Below are 13492 nucleotides of genomic sequence, written 5' to 3' on the forward strand. Positions count from 1 at the left end.
ATTTCCTTCATGTTCCATAGTATCCAATTTGAAAAGGTTTTTAGAAAGTCTAAAGGTTCTGAGTTTTCCCCTCCCCGAAACAGTGGTGATTATCTAGTGTTTGTTTAAATGTAAATCTAAAGTTATGCAGGCTACTTTACTGTTGTGGAGAATCAGTAAATATTTGCCTCACTGCTCTTCCCCACTTCTCTTCCATTCTTTGGGATTAATAGCATCTCAGAAGTTATCATTGAAGCATTTGCCAGTATAAATCTTAAATCTGGAATTTAGTCATGGGGCAATGCAAAACACCATCACTCGGTTTTATTAGTATTATTATTTTAAACCTCTGAAACAGACAATTCATTGATGTGAACATACCTCTTTAAAACATCTTATTTGTCAAGTTAAGTTTGTGCGATAATGTAAACCTGGAAGAAGTGCTGTTTGTGAGAATTACATACTAACAATGAAATCAGAAGGGAAAAGTCTGAAAAGTCTTTATAACTAATATTGGCATGCCTGAAATGGAAAACTCACTGTTGAAACATTGCCTCAATGTAAACCTTTGGATGTAAACTTTCTGTTTGTTAAGTACTTCTAAAATATATCACGTGCTTTCCCCCTTCTTTTTTTCTTTAGACAGGAAGTTAAATAAGGATTCCGGCACTGATTCTTTTCAAAGTTGTAGGCAAGGGAAACTCTTCTCCGGACGGAATGAAAATAGTCTCTCTGGCAAACCTAAGCGAAACAGACTTTGAAATCCTCTATTTTGGATTACGTGGTTTGACATGTTTGGTTTGCTTGCTTCTTGATTTGTTTTAGGTTTATTTTTATTTATTTATTTGTAGAAAAAAAGTTTATTCTTCAAACTTAAGCTCTTCCCCTCCCTAATGCCCCCTCCCCCACTCTCTCTTTTCAATTTGTGTCCACTTCGGCCAAGGATAACAACATTCTGGGCCCCAGTGGGGGGCGGGGCTGTTAAGAACAGAACATTTTGCTGCCAGATTTGGGAAAGGAGAGGAGCTCCTTATTGGAGTCGTGGTGGTGGTGGTGTGGGGGGAAATTTGCCAGATGTCCCTTCAGCATGTCCGTGCTGTTCCCCAGAGAGCGTCCCAGGGCTCCTGTTTCCAGTATTGCTCCTTTGGTGGTAGCCCAGGACACTGTAGTGTTACTCAAGGCCTGGTTCAAAGTACTGTGCCTGAATATGGGATCGTGAAAGACCCCATCCACCCAGTTTCTGAGACTGGTGACAGGGGAATCTTGGTGCCTATCAAGACCGCTGGGAGCCGAGACTGCAGTGGAAGAAGAGGAGGAAGCAGATGAGGAAGAAGTGGAGAGTCCTTGGCGCTTCAACATGCAGGATGGGTACTCAGTCTGGTTCAGAGAAGTGGCTGTGTGAGCTAGGGACCAGATCCGAGGCTTGGCCTCCAGGATCTGAGACTCCCCCGGCTGCTGGAAGCACATTTTAGAATCGCAGCCCCTCTGTCGCCCTCCCACTACTAGGTCTTGCTCACATTCATCTACCACGCTCTTGAGACAGTTCTTGGCCCGTTCCACGTCTTCCTCCAGCTGGACGCCTCCAGGGAGCGACATTTTGAGAGAAGTGGCAGGCTCCTTGCAAGGGTCTCCTGGACAGTCTGCGCCTCCAGAGGCAGCCCGCATGTGGCCGCTGTCCAGGTGCTGGAAGGCCGGCTTCAGTTCACACTCTGAGCTCTCCGACTCAATCGGGTCGAAATCATCTAAGTCACTTAGCTCGAGTTCCTTCTCCTCCTTGCAGACACGTTCTTTTTAGGGTGCGAGTGGGGGAAGGCAAAAAGAGAGACATCAACGATTTAACAAGGCGACACGCTAAATAATTCTCTTTTTCATCTCCACTAAACCCTAACCCAGACCCCTAAAGGGACTCAATAAGGAGTCAAGGGAATCAAGGAGAACCTTTCCTTGCCACCAACTTTCAACTCTTTTCTCTCTCCACCAATTGTCCCAAAAGACAGTTTGGGAAGGGGCAGTGATTGCCCACGGGTGTCAAAAATTGACCAAGGACCTAGAATAGAGACACATTGTTTGCCCTTTCCCATCCTTTAGGAGCATTACAACGGGCATCTTCTCATTCTACACTGCTACAGTCATCAGTACACATAATTGGATTGAAGATCCATCTTTCCCCTCCCTATTCCTACCCAGAGCCAAGTGTTATTATCATTTCAAACCAACCATCACTTTTTTCAGTTTTGAGATGGTCTTCCTGGGACTCTTCCTCTCCCTCCTCTTCCTCCTCGTAGGGTCTCTTCTCATCTGAACATTTGTTTCGAGGTGGCCAAGTCATCTTATTTTCCTTCTTGAGCCTCCTTCGAGCATTGGCGAACCAGGTGGAGACCTGGGTGAGGGTCATCTTAGTGATGATGGCTAGCATGATCTTCTCACCCTTTGTCGGGTAGGGGTTCTTTCGGTGCTCCTGCAGCCAGGCCTTCAAAGTGCTGGTGGTTTCCCGGGTAGCATTTTTCCTCCGTGTTCCACCGTCCATGGTGCCATACCTGGGAAACAGAGGAGAGAGGTGTTGGCAAAGTAACTTGGGTCAGGCAGACTACCACGTGGGGGCTGCATCAGAAAATTAACCCTTGTGACCAAAGCAGGAGAAATCCTAGGTTCAGTTCTGTTTGCTTGGTGCCATAACCTTTGTAGCACCAGGTGGGTAGACAATATTTGTTTTTAATTTAAACACACACAAGGGGGTAAAAATCTGCTTTCAAAACCTTAGACGGAAATAAGCGGAGTGCTTGAGCAAAGTTGAGGTCTGTGGGACAGTTTGATAAGCCTCTCTCCAATAGAAGTTATATAAATGACCTCAGGGCCTAAATGTTAATAGACGTATATTTAATAGGATTCCTTTATTAGTCATCTTTCCTACCCCTTTGTTCAGCAAAATGTAAAAACGAAACGCAGAAGATGCTGGACTGTACCTGAATATTTAATGTACACAGCCAAGAAAGGTCACTAGCGCCCAGTGGGCGTAAAAGGTTGAAATGGCTTAAGTGGAGTTTCAAGGTTATAAAGCTAACGAACACCGCAAGGTAACGAGTGATTTGTCTATGAATACGTGAAGGGTCCGGGTCCTGCTTCAGGGTGCAACCCGTCTGGCAAGGAACTCAAAACAAGAAGAAAGATTTCAGGGAGAGGATAAAACACACCGATCACATTGGGGAAAGGAGAATCTGGGAGATGATGTGCAATCACACGGGTAGGAGCCCCTAGGGTGGGTTTCTGATTGGCCGGCTTGTCACATTGAAAACAGTGATTTCACCGCTCTTGCTGCAGAAGAGGCCCTTCCCCCGCCCCACTTACCCAAAACCACAAAGGAAGAGAAAGGGAGATCCAGGTGAGAGTTTTGTCTGAGGGGCTTGAGTGCTTACCTGAGTATTCGTGTGTGGGTGTATGTAGTAGCACATTTTTAGCTCAGAAAGAGTGACTTAGGTTCCCTCTGGGGCCTGTACTTCCCATCCCATTTCTTTTCTCCTTCCAGTGTCCCTTGGGCTGACCATCAGGTATTTCGGCCCGTGAGCCCACGGCCTCTTGTAGTATTTAAACCAGATGTTTTTATTCAAACAGTCAAATATGAAAACTCACAAGAGAGACTGGGCTGGTTGATACTTATTACACTACCTGGGCAGCTCAAGCCACCGCAATCTGCTGAACCATTCCTCATACCCCACCTCTGAGGTCCTCCCTTGATAGATCCAGGAGAGGACGTAGGAAAGATTTGCGTCTCCCTTCTGCATAGTCACTTTTCAAAAATGAATGGTCACGTGAAGAAAGTAGCCAATGTATGGCAACCCACCAGTACTTAAAGACTGCAAAGTATATATAGAAAATATTCCGTTTGAAATTCAGGGGGGTGGGGCTGCGGAGCACAAGCACACTCAATGCCCTTTCTCCTCGATGGAGCTCTTTAATTCTTGCTTCTTACCTGTCATATTGATACTGGCTGAGTGTGTGGTCGTAAGGATAGTAAGCGGCTGCTGCCTGCGTGATGCCCGCATGCGCAGATCCCGTCCCATCTTTCGAGTCGAAACTATTCTGTAATATTAAATCAAGCTTTCGGTTTATTAATCTTTTTATTCCTCTAGGGGAATTAAACGACACTAATCTGGTTGCATTTCTGATGGAATACAGAATATGTCCCTAGCAGTATCTCTAGTGAAAATAAAGTTCCTTGTGAAGCCTTATTTATTAGCCATTAAGTGCATATCAACTCCGGTTGCTACAGATTGGAAGTAGAAAATGCAAATAAAACTGTTTTGCATTTCTCTCCCTTTCCTGTCCCCCCTCCCATTATACACCTCCTCTGGTGATGAGAGACACTGAGGATGGAACACGAAATCAACATGTTCAGTTCGTAAATATTATAACCTCCTGCACGTGGAGCCCCAGGCTAAGTACAGAGCCTGAACACACAACTCGAGTGACCCAAAGAAACTTTGCTTGAGATCGACCCATTCAATTGCATTAGGAGAAAAAAAGGTTCTGTCAATTCTGACCTAGAAACATGTTTATTAACTTTGGGGTAAGAAACAAAAGCGAGGGAGGAGAAAAAGGGAAAAGGAGGAGGAGGAAGAGAAAGGTGAACAGGAGGCAGAAAAAAGCAGGGAAGAAAGGAGGAGGAGGATAAGGAAGTTCGAGTCAGGGAGGATTTAGAGTTGAGCTCGGGGCCTGGGGTGGGAGGTGCGAGTGGGGGAAGGGAGACTGATTCCCAAGACTTAAATCCCAAGTGCTATGGAATTTCAGCGGGAGGGAAATCAATAGACACATTAACCCTCACTATAATGATGCCAAAGGAAAAGCTCATTCGAAGGTGTATCGATTCTTGGGGACCTGGACACATGCAACTTTAGACTCTAAGCCCCAGTAGCTCCTGCATCACTGGCATCCGTCATTAGCCCCATTACTCCCTAGCACCAAGGAGGCAGCAATTTATTGAGTAATTGACTCCACTACTTTTCCGGAGAAGACCCCAGTCTCCATGAGCAGAAAGAACTAAAGAACTGTCTTGCTAATGCTGAACGTGAACTTTCAGTTATCAACCCTACCTATCTCTAAACACCTAATTGCAAGAGGACGGTTCAAAATGGGGGAAAGGATTCTTTAATTCTCCTCTCTCTCTCTCCCTCCCTCTCTCCCTTCCTCTGTCTGTCCCCCCCTCCCTTCTTCACTCCCACTTCCCCTTTCCCTCTCTCCCCTCCCCCACCTACTTCTCTCTCTTTACTCTGCCCCTGACGTGTTAGCTCAATCCCAGGAACCATGAGGGCCAAGTTTGTTTGAAGGATATCCCCCACCACTTCACCCTGTATCCAGAGCTTAGCTTACCAAAGAATAGAAGGCAGAGGCTTCAGTGCCGTAGGTAACGTAGTTTCCGTAGCCCTGGGTGCCGGTGTAAGGGTTCCCATAGACTCCCAAGGCAGCTGCGGAATTGAGCTCATGCCTAGCTGTGGCCAGCAGCCTGCTCTCGTACACAGGACAATAGACTGGGGTCTGAGCTGAGCCGGCTGCCCCGGAGTCTGCTAATGTCCGGCCGCTGGACTCACAGCAAGTAGTCAGGGAATTAGTGGTCATCAGGAACTAGAAGGAAGAAAGAGGTCTTGAGTTCAGAAGGGGCGCTTGGGATGAAATTAGTGAGAAAGAACACATTTCCAGCATCCACAGACAAACGCCTGGGGGGTCGGGGGAGGTAGGGAGGGGGTTCTGTTCGCTGCTTTCTTGTAGCTAAGGAAGACCCAAGGTCTCTTGAAATGTACCAACTCAATGCCTGTTCATTTGTGAACACAGTAACCCGGACTGGTACATCCCGCCCCTCATTATCTAATGGGAATGTATTTTGGGAAAGAGGGTCTTCTAATTGTCCGTAGTATATAGGGGAAACATTCTCTTTAAACTCCCTTCTTTAAAAGAACTTTTGCACTGTCCCCGTATTAAAATTATTTGATTCCTCTTGCCACGTAAAGGTTGCCCCTACCCTTAGAACCCTTTCCCCTAAACTACCGTGTTTACATTAGCTACAGATTTCAAATGGCCACACGGAGACAAACACTCACATCTGTTATTAACCTGCTGTCTTTGGGGTATTCCCCAATGTGACTGCAATTACTCATTTAAGGCATTCTGCTGTTTCCTCTTCAAAAACACAAGATCTGAAGGAGCAAGTGAAACCTGGGAGGGGAAATAGTTCTCTCTCCATACCTTGTTCTCTCTCCTAACCCAGTTCATCTCCTCCAGGTTCTACTGCGAGCTCCTTTCCTTCTCCAAATCACCAAGAAAGGCAGAGGAACCTAACTCTCTCTCGGCGAACACCGCCAGTACCGCGGTTTAACCAATTTCACGCTCTTCTGATAGCTCTTCACTTTACCCAGGCAACCCGGCAGCCCGCAGCCCGTTCGGAAGTGGCCAATAATCATTGGAATTCAATCAGTTATCCTCCGTGGACCATCAGGTCTTACCTGTGGTGCAGAAGAGTAAGGGTATCCAAACTGAGGGTATGACATGGTACAGAGGTTCCCGGTTATCAAGGAGCGAGGAGAAGCGTCTGCTCTAACACGCTACCGCAGCTGGGCTCTGCTCTACCGTACCAACTGATTGGTGACCAGAGGTTCCTAGATGCTTATAGGACGAAGCAGAACACCATATTTAATTTATCTACTTACATCTTAAAGTTTTTTTTTTTAAGCGAGGAAAAAGTGATCTGTAATGATTGTAGCTATTCGTTTAGCCCCGGAAAATAGCTGCATGAGGCACCGAAATCGGCCAACCCGTGGCAATACAAATACATATTTTTCAAAAGAAAAAAGAAAAAAAGAACTCGTGGGCAAACATGTCAAGTCGGATGTACATTGTTTTAAACATCGAAGACTGACGTCAGATAAAACCTACTCGAACTGACCTAACTGCAGGTTTAATATTCATTTGAGGCACATCTGATTGTGTGCGAGCGTGTGTGTGTATGTGTGTGAAGAATACACAAACCTCCATGTATGGCTGCATAGAGAACGTGAATGCAAGTGATGAATACACTCGGAAAACAAATAACACTTTTTATGGTTTTCATCTGAAGAATCAATAGTGCACCGACTAATGATTTTTTCTCCTTAGTCACTGAAGAATGGTAGGCACTTTTAATTAGAAATTAATTAATGAGCAGCTGCTTCTTCCTACCCCACTGTAATAATTAGTCTCAATTACAAATGAGACATATGAAGGGACACACGAGTGAGTCTTCATTTAAGATTTAATCAACAGTTAAAATTAGCACTAACATTGGCAATAAACCACAGGACAACGACTTCTATTTTCTTTGTATCCTTTACTCCAGATGGGTTACTGAATGTAAAACTCTTAGGCTTAGGATTTAAGAAACAACTGCAGACAGCAACATTTACAGGGCAATGGAACTGGAGGAAAACCTCAACTATAGTTCTTGTTTTCAAAAGGGAAAGTATATTTATGTATGTATTTAAAAGACTCTTATCACAGCCTATGGGAACCAACAATCCTAATTTGGGTATTCAGAACAAATGTCTCCCCAAAGAGTTTTGCACATTCTTCTTTCTAAATCTCTTTAAGTCTGGTGAATGTTTTATGCCCTCCCCCCAACCACCATGGGCGAGTTTACTTCACCTCTAGGTCTGTTTCCTTATCTCTAATGTGAAAGTATTAGACTAAATGATTTTTAAAGTCCAGCCCAGCTCTCATGGTTAGATGCAATCTAACCATAGGTCTTGTATATCCAAATTGCTTTGAGGAAAATGAAACAAAGTCTTCTGCCACTCCAGGACATCTGAGACCCTTTGAGACAAGTTTCTCAAACTCTAGCCGCTTCTTTTAAGTTCCCTTCCAAGCACAAGGTCCTAAGCCGCCCCCACCAAGTCCCGCGGCCTCCAAGCCCGCAGCAACTTCAAGCAGGTCCCCTGGGCTTCCACCTTCCGTCTGTCACTGTCTTTCCCTCTTCTTCTTACACGTACTCTCCCTCCCCCCCTTCTCTGAGGCATCAAAACATTCATAGCTTCATGTGGGGGGCGCGATGAGGCTTAGTCAATTGAGTCCTCCCTCAGCAAAAGATGGTCGCACACATCTGGAGTCCTCCCCAACCCTGCCATAAAGATCCTTGAAGACCCCCCCCCCTTTCCTGGCGTAGCAGATTGGAGGAAGAAAAAAGCTCACTTACATGGAGGCACGAAGGCCCTTTAAAGTTGTTCTGGGAGCAAGGAGACGAAAAGCCCACATCCATTATTTTCACAGCCTCCCCGCTAAGATTGCGGTTTCCAAGCCAGGGCTGATTCCCCTCCGCCCCCGGCGCAGAAGCTGCCAAAATGCTCTCCTCTACCGGGGGTGGGGAGGAGTCCTGGGTGGTGGTGAAGAAGCGTAGGGGTAGATAGTCAGACAGTATCAACCCCAAGACTTACTCTATCCCATCCCATGCTAGAGAATCTCTCTCAAGTCAAATCCTACTTTGAGACCCTTGGTTTATCAGAGTCATTGGACAGGCTGTAAAAGGATCTCAAGTCACTTATAATGAGAGCGCTTTGATTCGTCTTGCCCTCCACTGACAAAGTCAGCTCTCTTGGCTTCCTCGGGGCTCCTTTCCTTTCTTTCCCTTTTTCCCTTTAGTAAAGAAAGGTCGAAAATGGAACTACAGTCAAAATTCCACCAGTAGACTTGGGGAACCCCCCATCTCTAGATGCTGCCCAATGCGGGTCAGGGAGGACCACAAGCAGCCCTTGTGGTTCTAGGCCTCTCCCAGAGAGCCGAGGGCAGCTGAGGGAGTGAGCTGTGGGAGCCCTAGCAGCCCAGCGCAGGGGAACTGCTGCTTGGTAGTGTGCAGACTTGCTCAGAGAGATTCCTGGGTTCAGACATGTGAATAGCCCCAGGGTCACACTCTAATTAATGATGATGTTCTCTTCTTCTCCCCAGCTGGAAGACTGCCTCCCAGAAACGAATCTGCCCACTCTGACAGCTCGATTGAAGGTGATTGATGACTATCTGGAGACCACAGTACACATAATATAATATCTGCTGCGTAATTGCTTTAATTTACAGATGAAAATACTAGTTCTCCGATCGAGTTAGACTATAGTAAGCAATGTCCTAGCTTCTTTCAAAGGAAAGCCATCGGAAATAATGAATAGCAGATCCATGCAAATTATTCAGACAGTTTAGCGTCTGTAGCCGGGAGAAATGTAAAAAGAACACGAGTCAAATGACATTAATAATTGTTTTTGAATTCTGTATTGATTTCTTGGCGAGTTGTTTATTTCATTCTCACCTGCATTGCTAATATCACCTTCGTGTAAATAGCAAGAAACTAGCCAACGGGCCTTCTTATAGAAATGAATCTCTCTCACTCTCTCTCTCTCTCTCTCTCTCTCTCTCTCTCTCTCTCTCTCTCTCTCTCTCTCTCTCTCTCGTCTTTTTATCACCCACCCACTTCCCTCCTCACTTCAGTAGAACAAGGTACTTTTATGTATGTATGTATGTATGTATGTATGTATTTATTTATTTATTTGTTTGTTTATTAAACATAACTTGTTTACAGCCTTGTAAAGAGTCTGGAGGTAGGAGATGAGTGGTGGATTAGATGATTTATAGCAGGGTATCAAGAGAAAAAAGTCTCATTAGAAGATTTGTCTTCGATTCCAATTACTGTGACATTGTTTGGGGGTTGTAGTGGTTGGGGTGGAGGAAATTGCTTATTTAAAGCCTCAGGGACCAGTCACCCAGTCCACGAAAGAAACCTGCTGTCCATATTTCCAGACTGGCTCCTAGTTGAGCACTATAATTAGCAAATTGAGCCAGTGAACACCTTTAAGCAGTTGTGACAACCCCTCCAGTGTCTGATATCCCCTTTTCTTCTGCTCCTACAGCAAGCAATTGAGCAAAAATATGTTTGAACTGCACAAAAATTGAGAATCTGATAAATCTATTAATCTTTAAAATACCAGACTAGATTCCACATGTACATTCCTTATCTATTTATATAGCTACAGTAATCTTTCCAGCAGCCTTAATGCATTTGCAACCCCCCTCCTTGAGGGGGAGAGGAGGTGTTATTGTGGGTGCACAGAAGGTCCCTTTATTAATCACTGCACAATTCTGTCATGTTTCTTTCCACCCAGCCCGTTCTACTACCGACAACTCTCCGCCCTCCCTAGGGTTCTGAGTCTCCCTGGTGTCATGATCAGTCAATGCTCTTCTGAAATGTCATTCCCAACTCTGTTACCAAACAAGAGACTGGAAGTTATTCTTTTTCATCTCTACTCTCCTTCCCTTACAGATCGTAGCTCTCTGGGCCCCTACTTTCCTCTGCAAGTTTGACCATGATCTTTGCTGAGTCCACCGTGACTACGGACTGCCTGGCATCTTAGTAGTGATGGTGCCTGAGCTCAAATGCTCCAGATGTTTCGCCAATGCCTGATGAAGAAACTTCATTTGCTGGCTTTGAAATAGACGTGAATCTAAGTTGCCCTCTAGTACTGTGGGACAGTGGCTAACCCAAAGCACACAGGAGGAATTCTAGTATTAGAAAACATTCTGTGTATGCTCCATGCACATCATTGTCCCAAAGCCCTTTTCCTACAAAAGGCGCAACCCTAGCCAAGGAACTCGAATTGTCTTCTTGCTTGTCCTTGCTGCCAACCCAAAAGGAGTCACCGAAATATTGCACATTAGGAATGAATGGCTACAATCTCATTTATCTAAACATCCTGCAATCTCTACACACATGTATACACAGTACCTACATGTATATATGTATATACACTAAGCCATAGCCATTAATATGCTTGTACATATATCAACATTCAGTGCTCTCTGTTGAATGGATTGACTATATCTAGGGGTCCAGGCGAAAGCCCCACGGTTTCAGCATGCGTGCACTTGTTAGAAAAGCTATAGAGAGAGAAGAAAGGTCAAAGCCACAGACTGAACAATTCCACAGCAGATTCACCTTCTTCAAAGTTCCTGAAACTTAATTGTAAGGGGAGGGTGTGTGTGTGTGTGTGTGTGTGTGTGTGTGTGTGTTAAGAAGGAGAAATCAGCCCATCGCTGGAGCAGGCCCCTGCCAGAGAGTCAGCGAGACTGGTGGAGGTCCTAGGTAAGGCAAGCCCGGGGGTTGTGTAGCCCCAGATAATACGCACTCTCAAGTGTACTTGACTGCGTTTTCCTCTTCTCGGGTTCGGGAGTTGCTAGGGTGGAAGTTCCTTTGAAACACTTGGGGTCTCTGGAATACATAGAGGGACTTTAGAATTTAAAACTCACTGTCCTAGGCTATCTGGTTTCTGATCACTCAGCAATGACGAAAACTATCGTGTTGTCCAGTAGGGGAGTGGCAGGAAACCGAAGGCAAAGCACGACTTTTGCCAAGGGCTGGTTAAGACTGTTCCCCGCCTCCACTCCGGTGCCTATAGCCACGAAGAAAGTGTTTGTTTCAGAGCCAGTACTAAGACAATCCATTTCTATCTAAGTGGCCCAGAAGGTAGTGGTGGTTGGGGGAGGGTAGTGGGATCGTGAACTCCCAGGGAGGCCACCCTGTCTAGTACAGGTCAAAAACAGAGTCCGTTTGGGGTATCTTAGCGCTTTGTTCAAGAGGGCAAGGTAAGGATGTGTGAGGGATCCAAAAGACTCTGGCAGCTGCGAAGTTGGGTGGGAAGGGCTGGGGGAGAGTGGAAGGTGTGAGAAAAATCCTTTCTTTTCAAGGTAGTTTTTGCCTGGCTTCTCGTGGTCAGGTGAGAGGGGGGTGCTGGAGAGGGAGGGAGGTAACAGTCTGAGCGCACAAAGGCAGGCCTCAGATTCAGATACAGTATTTTGCAATTTATTCACTTGCATCACTTGACAATTCGGCTCTCCTGTCCTTCCTCAACCTTTCCCTCTCTCTCCTCTCATTCAATACCCCCCATCTACTCAGCCCTCCCCGACTCCTAAGTTTCCAGCAGTACTTAGTGGAGATCCTCAGCATCCGCCCAGGTGGCCCAGGAAGCTAAGGGCCGTGGCTCCAAGAACTTACACCCCCTCTCTCCCCTCCCCCCTCCCTCCCACTTCCCCGAGCTGGGTCCCGGGGCAAAGGCGCTGCATTCGTGGACTCATGGTTCTCAGGGGAGCCATGGGCCCTTGGACTTGTGATTCTCAGTGACTCGTCCTTAAGCTTCCCACTATTAGCTTCTTCTCTCCTTCCCCCAACCCCCCCTCCCTGCCCCCAGCCTCACTCGCTTTCTTCTTCCTGGACTCTGGGTAGTACTTGGCTTGAAATCCACCTCCCCCCACCCCCTTCGTCCCCCGACACACATTCTCCACCCCACCTCTTGTGGAAACCAAACTTTGTTTCAGTCAGAGTAAATCTGATTTTCTGCAAAGTTTGCGCTGTTAGAGCCCGGACCTTGGAGGAGCTCTGTACCCTACCTTCACTTTCGCGGAAACGTCGGATCCATCTCCCTTTCCCTAAGAAAACACACGCACGCGCGCATACACACACACACACACACACACACACACACACACACACACACGCACTCACACACCGCTTAAGCTCAATCTGCACTCAGTCCTAGGTAATCATCGCATAAAACCCACGGATGTACCTACGCTCTTCTCTCCCGCCCCTACTTTGCAGCTCCTCGCTTTTCGTGGGAGAAAAAAACCGCCTCATCAAAAAAGAAGTGTAGGTCGGGAGGGAGATGGGGGTATGAGGACCGGGGGGCTGGAGGAGGTGTGAGGAATGGGGAGGGGATTGGGAAGTTGAGAGGGTTGAGAGATATTTCTGTACCTGAGATCAAGCCAAGCAGCAACTCCGATCTTCCTGTGAGGGCTTTTCCATTGCTGGGGTCCTGGTCTCTTTCCTGTACCGGTTCACTTGCGGAGAGCTATAGAGAACTAATGTAGACATTTCTCAGTGTATAACACCTGACTGGAGTGGAATATGCCTTCCTTCAGTCCCTAGGCGCCACAATCACTTCACTAACCCCTGTACCAGAGTGACGTTCAAGTGAATAGCTCCACTGATCACACTCTTTCCTGCTGATTAACACTTTCCAACGCGAGCAGGAGTTCCCAACTTTTCCTTTGAAAACTCGACCTCGCGTATGCATTCTTGGGGGTTATAAGTGCTGGGCTGAGTGGCGGGGCGCGCGCGCGCCGGGGGTGGAGGGGGATGTGTGTGTTTGCTTGGGGGAGGAGGTTGCGGAGGTTCAAGAAGGTTAGGGAGGAAGAGTGGACACCGCCATCAATAACAGGTCAGTCAAATCAGTGCTGCCACTCCAGATGTTGTCGGGGTGGCAAACAATAATTGCATTGATTCTGAAAGGACACGAATGTCATCCGTTTAACCAAATCATCTCCAGGTTGTACACGCTGTAAGACAGCCATCTATCAAGGCTTTGATTAACTGCACCCACATGCAAACTGTAATTTATCAGGGCAAGTGAAGATGGCAAGAGCTCAATTTGCTACCTCTCTCTCCAAGTCTCTACCTCCCTCA

At 46.5% G+C, this 13492-nt stretch overlaps 1 protein-coding gene across 3 annotated transcripts; it reads right to left on the reverse strand.

Annotated features, from left to right (window-relative positions):
- Positions 1-285: 285 nt before the first annotated feature.
- IRX4 (iroquois homeobox 4) lies at positions 286-13102 on the reverse strand. Of its 3 annotated transcripts, none has more exons than XM_020976720.2 (6): positions 12782-13102; positions 6471-6630; positions 5344-5595; positions 3947-4056; positions 2197-2516; positions 286-1766 (listed from the first exon to the last, which is right to left on the reverse strand). In XM_020976720.2, the coding sequence occupies exons 2-6, from the start codon at positions 6513-6515 to the stop codon at positions 961-963; spliced, it is 1533 nt and encodes a 510-aa protein (XP_020832379.1). In that variant the 5' UTR covers positions 6516-6630; positions 12782-13102; the 3' UTR covers positions 286-960. The 3 variants fall into 3 exon arrangements, with proteins under 3 accessions (XP_020832379.1, XP_020832380.1, XP_020832378.1); XM_020976721.2 differs by lacking the exon at positions 12782-13102 and adding an exon at positions 12418-12515; XM_020976719.2 differs by lacking the exon at positions 12782-13102 and adding an exon at positions 8192-8490.
- Between the last annotated feature and the right edge of the window lie 390 nt (positions 13103-13492).

This window comes from Phascolarctos cinereus, unplaced genomic scaffold (assembly GCF_003287225.1).
Source record: "Phascolarctos cinereus isolate Bilbo 61053 unplaced genomic scaffold, phaCin_HiC Scaffold_4;HRSCAF=312, whole genome shotgun sequence".
Classification (NCBI taxonomy): Eukaryota; Metazoa; Chordata; class Mammalia; order Diprotodontia; family Phascolarctidae; genus Phascolarctos; species Phascolarctos cinereus.

Excerpts from the sequence above, each read along its gene's own strand:
- IRX4 (XM_020976720.2), bottom strand. The coding sequence starts at position 6,515 with ATGTCATACCCTCAGTTTGGATACCCTTACTCTTCTGCACCACAG. Across the intron at positions 5,596-6,470 it reads CTTACTCTTCTGCACCACAG|TTCCTGATGACCACTAATTC; the intron begins GTAAGACCTGAT and ends TCTTCCTTCTAG. Across the intron at positions 1,767-2,196 it reads CAAAACTGAAAAAAGTGATG|AACGTGTCTGCAAGGAGGAG; the intron begins GTTGGTTTGAAA and ends CACCCTAAAAAG.